The sequence below is a fragment of the Rhineura floridana genome, chromosome 2, assembly GCF_030035675.1.
Source record: "Rhineura floridana isolate rRhiFlo1 chromosome 2, rRhiFlo1.hap2, whole genome shotgun sequence".
Classification (NCBI taxonomy): domain Eukaryota; kingdom Metazoa; phylum Chordata; class Lepidosauria; order Squamata; family Rhineuridae; genus Rhineura; species Rhineura floridana.
Window position 1 is genome coordinate 137018878 of NC_084481.1, and position 12105 is coordinate 137030982.

The 12105-nt window shown below is 45.5% G+C and overlaps 1 protein-coding gene across 10 annotated transcripts in view; it reads right to left on the minus strand.

Moving 5' to 3' along the window:
* ANO5 (anoctamin 5) overlaps window positions 1–12105 on the minus strand; it is a 115245-nt gene that overhangs the window by 31983 nt on the left and 71157 nt on the right. For 8 of the 10 annotated variants that reach the window (XM_061610628.1, XM_061610626.1, XM_061610625.1 and 5 more), the window contains 2 exons: window positions 4298–4375; window positions 945–1167 (listed from right to left, as the gene is read on the minus strand). In XM_061610628.1, coding sequence (XP_061466612.1) covers window positions 945–1167; window positions 4298–4375 — 301 coding nt within the window. Of the gene's footprint in view, window positions 1–944; window positions 1168–3690; window positions 3766–4297; window positions 4376–12105 lie in introns of all 10 variants that reach the window. The other 2 variants (XM_061610623.1, XM_061610627.1) reach the window with 2 other exon arrangements.

Consider the following 12105-nt stretch of genomic DNA (forward strand, 5'->3'; position numbering starts at 1 on the left):
AGGCTCAAGTGAACACTGACCAATTAGAATTTGGCTTCAATACTACAGAACTATTAGGATGGAGTAAGAGCAGTTTTTGAAAGAAGACTGCCAAGACTATAAATTCATTTTTACTAGCAGAGGATAGCAGCTATAGGTCAGAGTCCACAGCCTCTCTATGTGGGTGACATGATTATTACATAATTATTTCTGCAGGTGAATAGTGTTAGTTACCATGAGATTATTCTTTTAAATTTAAAACACAAATTAATTATTTTAGCATTTATCCACTGTAGAAAAATTAATGTAAAGTAAAATATTTCTTTTGCTAGCTTTAATTACGGATCATCTCAGTTCAGGAAGCACTTACTTTAGAATTATTCTAATTGCTTTATCTCATTATTTACTAACAAATGAATGTATCTGAACAATAAAAATCACTCTGGTGATCTACTTAATGACCCAAATGGAGTTTGTGGTCCCAGTCACAGAATTAGTACAAGTATTATTTGTATGGTTTGCAAGTTGTAATAAATGCTCACACATGGGGTCTATTTGTGTGAAAAATATAACATCTGGGAAAGTGACTCAAGAAAAAATGTCTCCTTCTCTTCCTCCACAATTAAAAACATTGCAGGTGTTGATATTATTATGGAAGAGATGATCTTCCATGTGTCCCCTCCACTGATGTTACAGTTATTAGAATGGTTAAGCCAGCTGCAGTAATGTATACAAGCTCTTATTCTTAAAATTACAGAGCTGGAATGCAGCTGTGGATAATCTAGAAGCAAACCCACATGATATAGAGGAAAGTGACCAAAACCTTTTCCCATGAATGCTAGCCAACTTGGCCAGATGGAAAAAAACTTGCATACATATTCTGCTTCTTAGTGCCAATGAATTCAGAATTTCCATCACAGAGAAACATATCCCTGTTGAGTTCTGTCTTCATGCAACATACCTACCCATATCTGTGATCCAGATGGCTATCCTCTCATATAAGAAATTTAGCATCATAATGATGACAAAATTCAGGCATGATGCAGTGACTGATGTTGCCAGTTGTGGTGTCAGTAAACCTCGAATGGGCTGCAGTGTCCGTGTGTTCTCCATAATGCTGGCAAAAGCAGCATAGACAGCAAGGCGGTAAACTATCACAGCTATCATACTAGCTATGATCAAAGAGATCTGAGAGAAACCACAGAGATTTAAGGACACTGATATCTTATATATGTTATCAGAAGCAGACTTTAGTGCTTTTTACTACACAGCAAGGATGGGAAAACTGTAGCCCTCCAGATGTTGTTGGATTCCAAGTCCTATCAGCCTCAGACAGTATGGTCAGGATGATGGGAGCTGTACTCCAGGTACTGGTTCCCCAACTCTGCTATATAGGACTCTAAGGACCAAACTACACATTGTGGAATTGTGTAGTATGGTCATGTTAGGACTGTATCACTTCAGACTGCAAAAGGAAGGTTGTATGTTTCAATGCTCATCAAATGCACATGTCTATATCCTTCTTGTAGATACATCAGCACGTCAGGAAGAGAGCAAGGGCAGACCTCTTCTACCTGATATGTGTGTGTATTTCACATCTGGAAGCATATGAAAATGATGTTTGATATCAAGGTATCTCACTGGACTGGCTCTGTAGTTGGGTATAATGTGATGTGGTGGTTCTGTTACTACTTCCAGAGCCAGTTTCAGAAAGCTGCAGTGCAGAGCTTCTGCTCAACCCTCATGGCACGTGTGTTGTGCGTTCCTACATGGCTCCTTCTTATCCCTCCCCCATCCCCATCTTCTTTAACATCTATATGAAACTGCAGGGTGAAGTACTCTTGTGCAGCTCCATTTCTCTATGTCATCTAAGTCAAGTGACACTGAACCAACACCTGGCTTTGGTAACAGGCTGATCAGGGCCAATATTCTGAAGCTGAATCCTGACAAGATGGAGGGAATGTAAATAGGTGATTCTTGGGGCTTTGAGACTTGCGTTCAACCAGTTCTGCATAGAGGTAGGCAGTTTAAGGGTGCTTCTTGATCTACCATCGTCACTTGAAACCTAGGAGGCCTTTGTCTTTTTAACAATTTTGGCTGATTCACTAGCCACAGCTTCGGGTAACTTCCTTGATGGATTACTATAATGTGTTCTACAAAGGGCTGCCCTCTAAGATTACCTGGAAGCTTCAGTTAGTGCAGAACTCAGCTGCCACAATGTTAACTAGTGCAGCCCAGGTGATTCGTATTACTCTGATTCCGAAAGAACTACATTGACTATCTATTCATTTCTGGGACCAATTCAAGATGATGGAACTTACCCGTAAAACCTGCAATGGTTTGAGTCCCAAATATTTGAAGGTGTGCCTCTTCCCACACATCAGCCTGCTCAGGTCTTAAGATCTTGAGGCCCTGCTTTGAGAGTACCTTTCTTAGTGCAGTTATGTATGTACAAAGAAGAGGGACCTTTCTGTAGTGGCACCCCATCTCTGGACTGCTTCCTCAATGTTGGTATGCTTTGTGCTGACATTGCAATCTTTCTGATACCTTGTTAGACATTTTTATTTGCCCAGGCATTTTCAAGGGCTATGTTTGCTTTAAGATTTTACAGTTTCCCTGTCTCACATTGTTGTTTTTATTGCATTTATGCTTATTGTACACTGACCTAGAATCCACTGGATGAAGGGCAATTTAGAAATATTAAATAAATAAATGTAGTCATATCATCTTCAGTCTAAAGTGATATAATCCCAACAGAGCTGTAACATGTTATTCTGAATCTTTAGCTTGCCTATTAGTACATCATGCAAATTCATGCAAAGCACACTAAAGGAACACTTTCAAAATCTACCAATACTATGTTACAACTAGAAGAACTGGAAATTCATTATTAGATATGGTAGCATTATTACAATTGTGATCTCTCTCATTTTCCAGACACTACAGCTCTCTCCTTTTTCTACTCTTGAAATACAGAAAGTTGATTTGATTCAGACCTGAATGATACAAAACCCAATTTCTCCAGAGTGCTATGCTTAATGATATATGACAACAGGTTACAGTGGTAGAATTTATCATCACTCAACTCAGAATATTTTGGATTTTGGATTTTTGGATTTTAGGATTTCTGAAGAGCTAACAACCACCCAGAATACAGGTCAATTTAAAAATATGGCCCCAATCTTAAGTGTTAAGCAAGGTTTCGCATCATGACAACAGAAAGTGACAAAACAGGAGTTTTAATTAGAAATCAGAATTTGACCTACAATCTACATTGTATATTCTTCTTAGTCAATGCAAATAAATATCTGGCAGTGCAACCCAATATGCATCTTTTCAAAAGTAAGCTCTATTGAGTTCAATGGAGCTTGTTCCAGGAACATATAAAACTGTAACCTAAATCACAAAATTCATCATTATGGATAATGCACAACCAAAGGAAAAAAAGTTAAATTGATCAGGCAGAAAATTATTATTTTTATGTATGTATGCATTATTAAATTCGTATTCTGCCCTAGAAGGAGCCCATTTAATGTGTACTTTGCATGACAATAATAAACAGACAGGAAAACACTAATTAGAAGCCCTTGTAGCAAGCAGCACACAGGGAAAGAGACCCAAAGCAAAATCATTAATGCATGTTAAAATTCAAGCTTAAAAGTGATCAGTTACTTGTTATGTATTACCGTGATGATTTAAAAGGATGCTCACCCAGAACAACACTGTCGTTCCTGAGATGCAGAATCGTACAGCCTGGCTAGTTAGAGGCAAATAAGGCTCCAACTCCTGAAACAGTCAAGCAAGCACAGCACATTTCACCACCCAGTCATATTCTTAGAGACAGCATTGCAGAAAGCAACCTCAACCACGGTGAGAAAGCAAATGCACCCCAAGAAAAAAAGTTTTGTACTCCCAAAGAATGCATTATGCGGCACATTTCATCTCATGGGAGAAAGATGGAAATGGAGGAGTCAATGAACAACTTATGTAGGTGAGAAGCCAATAATCAAGAACTTTTAAGACATTGCCCATTGCCCAGATGGTCAGAGGGCCATTATGTTCTTCTCCTAAATGATCTTCTGAACAGAAGGGAGCGACTGGAGTTGAATGCAGTTCCCTTTTCAGTTCCTAACATGCCTCATTCCAAATTACATTACAGTAAAAACATGTATGCTTGAAATGGACTAATTATTCCTGTTCAATGTTGTCCTCCATGCTCGCAAGTCTTTCTTTTCTTTTTTTCACTTTCCCACTTGAAGAAATGGCTCTTTCATTAGTTGCCACTCTAAGCTGCTAGGATCGTGCAGCCCTGTCTTACCCAAAACAATATTCCAAAGTACAACAAGGTCAGTTTCCCATAGTCATGTATGCTCTTCCTCTTAATCAACTCTAATTCCTAAAATAGTAGACCAGTTTAAAAAAAAAGCTAATTAAAGAATGGAAAAGATTTAACTGCACAACAATCACCTGATATAGTTATACTCTGCTCTGGTTTGGATGATCAAATCTTAGCTTAAAACATGTGTAAACTTTTTGCCCAAGCACACAGCCCCTTGTTTTGTGGTGTGCAGAAATCAAACCAGGAAATATCCAATTAACCATAGTTTCTCATGTCATCCAAACCAGGAAACTATGGTCACCACCATCAGCTCAGATGAAATGGAAAACTATGGTCAACTGGAGGCTTCCTGGTTTGATTACTGTACACCATGGAGAAATGCAGGCACATTTATAAGGACAAGTAAATGGTTGTTTCTAGGTCTTAAAACAGAATTATACAGTGCTGTGAGCCCTCTGTTGCCTCTCACATGAGAAAGTTTGGGGAAGGGGAGCAAACAGCAGGAAGGGTTGATAGCAGAGAATTGAGCCCATTTCAAACCAGGCCTTGCCTTTGGAGAGGTCTGAGCTCAAACCAAAATTGGCTCAAGATGACATCTAGGAATTCGTTCTTCAATGAGAGCAGATCATGACCTAGCTAAATGTGAGTAGATTTATTACAGTGCTGCTAAACCTGTGGATAAAAAAAGATAGAGTACTTTCTTGATAGATATCAGTCCATGGAACTGCAAAATCACTAGTGACCGGCAAAGGTCTCAGACTGTTGCAAGTAAAAATGAAATGCACTCCTACAACTGAAGAAAAATTTATTCTCAGCACAGTTTAGTGAATTTGCTTTATCAGTGCTTTTTCAATCTGCAGGTTTAATCTTTAGAGCCCCAAGTCCTCCATATTTTCATTATCTAATGTCACTCAGTAAGAACATTCAACTATAACTTGATTAACTAATGACTTTTTTCATAACTGGACCAGTGTCATGAAGATTACAAATTTCTGTAACCTAGAACCACAACACTCTGTAAAGCTAATAGATGGTTTAAGAAAAATACAGAAGGTTATAGATTTCTGGAGAAAATTAACTGGTGACATTCACTCAAAAAATCAAAGCAAGTGACTTGTAATAACCAGACACGTATTTGAGAATGCTGATACATTTAGACTCCTCATCTATTATGAACTTCATATACATAAGGAATATCTACTCATTATGATAGCCAAGAATATATATATAATTTGTTCCAATACATTTTGTCAATCTATAGCTGCCACACTGACAAAAGCTAACAGCTTAACATGGGTGTTTAGTTGCAAGTGAAGGGGCGAAATAAGACAAGGACACATCAGCTTGGGTTGAACAAGGGCCACTTTATTAAACTATACAAAAACACCTTTTAAAGTGACCAGCAGAGGGAAACCTAGGTGCGGAACTATCTGTAAGCAAGCATCTTGCCATATAGCTCACGGGCGACCAGCCCCTGCTTGGGACAAGGGCAAGCCCCATCTGCTTACCCCTTCCGCCAGCCACACCCAGTAGGTGAGTAGGGGGGCCTTCTCAGGTCACCCCCCCCGGAGCCGCACAACCCTCGGGTGGATGAGTTAAGTTGGCCCCAAAAGCAGCCCATATCCTGCCCTCAAGCCGCAAAGCTCTGACAGACAGGCCTCTGGAACCGCCAATCACCTCCAAAGGTGCCTAAGGGGGCCACCGAGCTGTCCTTACCTATTTCCCTTTCCGCACCTTCCCGCCACAAAAAGGGGACAAATCTCTATTTAGTCCCCTTTTACCCACTGCTGAGAAGCACCTCTCGCAGACACCTCTGCAGGTCTGCCAAAAAGACGTTACCTGCGTCAGACAGGTGAACACCATCGGCCCTGTACAGTTCACCCATCCTATGCTGAATGCAGGGTGTGAAATAGCCAATCCCCCCTGCCCCAGAATAGCCAACCAAATTTGCCGGTTGACCTTCTTTCGCGCTTGGTCCATTCCTATCGGGCTCCAGACACCACGCCAAACCCTTCGCGGGAGTATATCTGACCAAAGCAGACGTACACAAGGCCGACATTGCCTTATTAACTGCATGCCATGCATGCCTGCCAAACTGAGGGCCATGCCCTTTCATTGCAACTGAGGGCCATGCCCTTAAGTAACCGAGGCCATTGCTGCCTCCTGAACTGCATGTCCACACATGCCTGCCAAACTGAGGGCCATGCCCTTCCGTTGCCTCCTGAACTGCAGGTCCACACATGCCTGCCAAACTGAGGGCCATGCCCTTCCGTTGCCTCACCAACTGCATGTCCGCACATGCCTGCCAAACTGAGGGCCATGCCCTTAAGTAACCGAGGCCATCGTTGCCTCCTGAACTGCAAGTCCGCACATGCCTGCCAAACTGAGGGCCATGCCCTTAAGTAACCAAGGCCATCGTTGCCTCCTGAACTGCATGTCCGCACATGCCTGCCAAACTGAGGGTCATGCCCTTCCATTGCCTCGCCAACTGCATGTCCGCACATGCCTGCCAAACTGAGGACCATGCCCTTAGGTAACTGAGGCCATCGTTGCGTCCCAAACTGCATGTCTGCACATGCCCACCACCTGAGGGCCTTGCCTCAAATACTGAGTTGGGAATGACCACCACATGCGGAGATGTCTGCACTGAACCAAGCTGGAACAAAGTGGGTAGGAGCCCGTCCCAAAGTATTCCTCGACAGCCAAGCCACCACACTGCAGCCCATTGACTGAGGCCTAACTGTAAGCCCAGGATAGGGTGCGCAGCTGCTCCATCCCTGTCCAGCAACATTGCCAGTCCATCAATGTTATACAGATACAACTCCCTTCCATGGAGACATCTGATTGCTGGAGGGCCCGTCGAGACAAATCTCCCTTGGATCCGGCCACCACCTCACCTATCCTAAAAGCTCCAAACACCAGCATAAGGGCTGCCGCCTGGAATAGTCTGGCTTCACAGCTTGAGGAGCATACTGTTTTTCACTGGCCCACCATACTCAATAAAATGTCCCGTGAGAAAGGGCAACGGGGATCGAGGGTGGCAGGGTGTTCTCTAGCCCACCCAGCTAACATACGGCGGACTCTGAAGTCCCTGGAATAAGTGGGAAAATCATCAGCCTTTACCTCGAAGTGCTTGGACTGAGAGGCCCAGTCTCCAGCCATTCACTAGGCAATCCCAGCAGGTGACTCACTGAATAGGCCACTCTGGTGCATAGCCCTTGCCGGCCCAGAAGTCCTGGGAAAAAACCCTCCTGCATTCTGATAGCTGTTGAGCATGCTGGGGCGACAGACCGGCTTATGGCCATCTTTGACTCTGCTCCCCAATCTCCCAATGTGCAGTTGGTCATAAGCCATAAGCCTCACGAAAGGGCTCTGCCATCACATCATGCATCCACCCTGTAATAATATAATAAAGAACCAACCTGTGTATATCATCGGGGGGGCTAAGCTGAACCTGTTGGGGGAGAGTGCTCAGAGGGAACTTAAACTAGAAGGATTAGATACAATTTCTTTTGTTCGTCCCTTTTATTCTGATTTATTTTTAATTTCCCTTTATGTGCATGAGTCTGTCTTTAACCAGTGTATTAGCATGACTATATTTAATTTTGTTTGTATATCCAGTATAGTCTCATTTATTTTTAAACTTCCTGTGTCTTTCTTTTAACCAGCAGCAGCACTAACGTCGCGCTGCTCAATAAAAAGCCTCAATCAACCCCTCCACAACTGCTAGGTGGGGGGGGTATCGGACGTGCCGCTGCTAGGCCCCACTACGAGGCCCACTGGTCAGGCCCCTTTACGAGGCCTGCCCCAGTCGCAGCCACGCCGCAACGCTACCACCCACAGCTGTTGGGGCTCCCAAAACCCCCTCTGGGGGTAACCAATTAGGCCTAATAGGCCCAACCAACACCGACTGTCCTGCAGCTTTCTCTGCTATGTCCCTCATTGTCCTCTCATTGCTCGTTGAAAGAGGAGGTAGGAGGGGCGGCCTGGCCTTAAATAGGCCCATGGCCCCTCCCCTCCCTGCCGCACGTCACGCACACATAATGCTGCGACACACGACGTTGCCCTTAACGAAGATGGCCGCGGCAGCATCGTTCCCTCCTCGCAACTATGCCCCGCTTATCCATGCTGTGCAGGTAAGTGGGGCTTCATTTGTCTGAATAAACATCTACCCTAAAGATATTAGGAGAGATGAGATTGACCCAGCACCTGAGTGCCCCCGGACAATGCAGATCCTAGCTGTGCTAAGCCAATCTGCCCCACACCAAAATGCAACCTGGGTAATACCCTGCCACTTAGGTTTAACAATCCAGTACTACAGAGAATAGTGTCCCTGCATAGTAGCTCTTCACCCATAAATCATCTATGGTCCCGCTTTTAGGAATCACCTCTACCATCTCCATGACTTTTTGCCCCTAGAAAATTCTCTTTGCAACAGATACAGGGAACAGCTGCAGCACTGGGGAATTGGAGAATACCTGCCCTGGGAGTGAGTGCCTGAGTGCTTGGGTGCTTGCTTGCTCATTCCTCTGGGTTGCTGTCTCTTGAGATAGCAAAGGTCCCAGGTAAGTGCTGCAAGGACTGGGACCCCCTGCCTGACCCTAACTCCAGAGCAAGGCTGCAGTCAATCTTGCAGCCTCTTGCATCAGCTCCTGGCTGGGTCAGGGGGCATAAAAGCCCAGCTACCCCCTTGGGAAGCCCCTTACGGGGTCCTGAGTGCGAGGGCACTACCTCCTGCTATTTTGTTTTAAATCAATCTAGAGGAGATTGGTAATGGGGAGGACATATGGCACATGTGTGGTTCCTGTGCAGGGTGAGAGCCTGTGTAGTGAACTAAGTGATAGCAGAAAGTTGCCAGATGCCTTCAGAGTGAGAGTCTGCAACTGGAAGAAGACTCGCCCTCCCTGGATGTGAGATGGGGGGGAGTAGATGTGCCCTATGTGGAAGTTATTAAGTGGGTCTGACTGTTCCCAATTCTCTCAGAGGCATACTGGGATAATTGGTTCAAGTAGGTTTTGTTGGTGGGCTCTTGTTGGGTTCATATCAGGTATTTAGGAGGAGTCTTAGTAAGGAGGAACATGGGTGATGCCACTCCAATTTCAGTGATCATGGGTAGAGGTGTAGCCATGGGGAGGTGGTGAACCACCATAGAAGATGAGGGAAAGGCTACCTACACTTTGTTCCTTTCTCCCACTCCTCTCATGGACAGGTTCCTTGTTGCTCATCTGCTGTGCGCACTGGCCTATATGTGCTGTTGTTTGATGCTAGATCAGTACATGCTCATCCATGATCTGATCATGGATGAAGGTGCTGATTTAGTGTACATTACCAAGACCTGGGTGGGTGAGCTGGGAAAAATTGATCTGACCCAGCTTTGCCCACCTGGATACTCAGTGCAACACCAGCACAGGCTACAGGGACGGGGGGAGAAGTTGCTGTGGTCTACAGAATGTCCATCTCTGTCACTAGGAGACAGACTCTGTCTGTCTTGGAGCTGGCTGTGAGGGCCTGCACCTGGTGTTGGACAAAGGAGACAGTAAACTAGGGTTGCTGCTGTTGTACCATCCACCCTGCTGCCTGGCAGCTTCTCCAACGAAGCTTGCAGAGACTGTCTCTGCTGTGGTATTGGAGGAGCCCAGAACGATAGTCCTGTGTGATTTCAGTGTCCATGCTGAGGCTGCCTCTAGTGTTCTGGCTCGGGACTTTCTGGTCTCCATGACGACCATGGAGCTGTCTCAAGTTGTCACCAGCCTGACACATAGGGCAGGGCACACCCTGGACTTGGTTTTTGCTCCACATGGAGGAAGGGGTGGTCTAGAAATAGGGGGGCAATAGGGAAATTGCCATGGTCAGACCACTTCCTGTTGATCCTCCCCTGCAAGGGTGGTGGACAGATTAAGATGGTCTGCCCCCAGAGACTAATGGAATCCATAGGATTCCTGAATGCCCTGGGGGAGATCCCAGTAGATAGAGCAGGTGACCTTGTTGAAGCCCTTGTCACGGTGTGGAACAGCAAGGCGCATCAGGCTCTTGACATGGTTGCACTTGAGCGCCCTCTCTGGCATTGTGGAACCTGGTTTGCACCTTGGTACACCAGTGAGCTAAGGGCAATGAAATAGGGTGGATGATGGCTAGAGCGCAAGTAGTGAAAGACGTGCTGTGAGGCTTATCGGGGAAGAGTAAAATATCATAACTTTGTCTACTGTGTGGACGTTAGGGAGGTGAAGAAGGCCCACTTCTCTGCCACCATCGCATCCACAAGTAGCTGTCCAGTGGAGCTTTTCTGTATTGTCAGGGGTCTCAACTCCAGGAAACGGAGTTTTAGACCTTCAGAGCCCCACTGCGAACTGTTTGCAAGGCACTTTGAGGGTAAAGTTGCTTGCCTCCATAGCAATCTTCATGCCCCATCCACATCTACTGTAGTCCCAAGTGAGGTGTCCAGTGCAAAGTCTGCTGCAACTTCTTGGGATCAGTTTCAACTGATGCATCCTGATGATGTGGACAAGGTGCTTACAATGATGAGGTCAGCAACGTGTCCTCTCAACTCTTGCCCTTCTTGGCTAATTAAAGCTTGCTGAGGGGGTTTGACAGAGTGGATCCAGGATATGATCAACACATAGTTATGGGAGGGAGTGGTTCCAGCTGCCCTGAAAGAGGCAATGATCCAACCGCTCCTGAAAAAGCCCACCTTGGACCCATTGGTTTGTGACAACTACAGCCCAGTTGCAAATACCCCCTTTTTAGGACAGGTGATCAAGAGGGTTGTGGCATAGCAATTGCAAGTACTCTTAGATGAAACAGATTATTTTGACCCATCCCAGTCTGGGTTCAGGCCTGGTTATGGGACTGAATTGGCCTTGGTTGCCCTGATGGATGACCTCTATCAGGAGAAGGACAGGGAGAGTGCAACCCTGTAATTCTTGATCTCTTGGTGGCCTTTGATACCACTGACCATGGTATCCTTCTGGGCCAACTTGGTGAGATGGGTATCGGAGGCACTGTTTTACAGTGGTTCCTATCCTATCTCCAGGGTCATTTTCAGAGAATAGCATTGGGTGATTGGCTTTCAGCCCCTTGGCAGTTGTGCTGTGGGGTGCCACAGGGTACCATCTTGCCCCCATGCTATTTAACTTTTATATGAAGCCCTTGGGAGTGCTCATCAAGAGATTTGGGGTGAGGTGTCAGCAGTACGCTGATATCCAGCGCTATCTCTCTGTAACATCTGAATCGGGAGAAGCCATGCAAGCCTTGGACAGGTGCCTTGACTCAGTGGTGGGCTGGATGAGGGCCAATCAACTGAGCCTGGATCCTAGCAAGACAGAGGCGCTATTGGTTGGTGGTTCCCGAGTCCAGATAATTGATCAGTAGCCTGCTTTAGGTGAGGTTGTACTCCCTCTCAAAGAGCAGGTTCGTAGTCTGCGGGTGTTCCTAGATCCATTCTTGTTGCTAGAGGCACATGTGACCTCAGTGGCTAGGAGTGCCTTTTACCAGCTTCAGCTGGTAAGACAGCTGTAGCCGTTTCTAGACCAGGATAGCCTGACCACTGCTGTCCATGCACTGGTAACCTCCAGGCTGGATTACTGTAATGTGCTCTATATGGAGCTACCCTTGAGGTTGATCCAGAAGCTGCAGCTGGTGCAAAATGCAGTGAGGCTACTCACTGGGGCAGGGTATCACCAACATGTCACCCCACTGCTGAATGAATTGCACTGGCTGCCTATTAGCTACTGGGCTAAGTTCAAGGTTCTGGTTTTGGTCTACAAAGCCCTATACAGCTTGGAACCAGG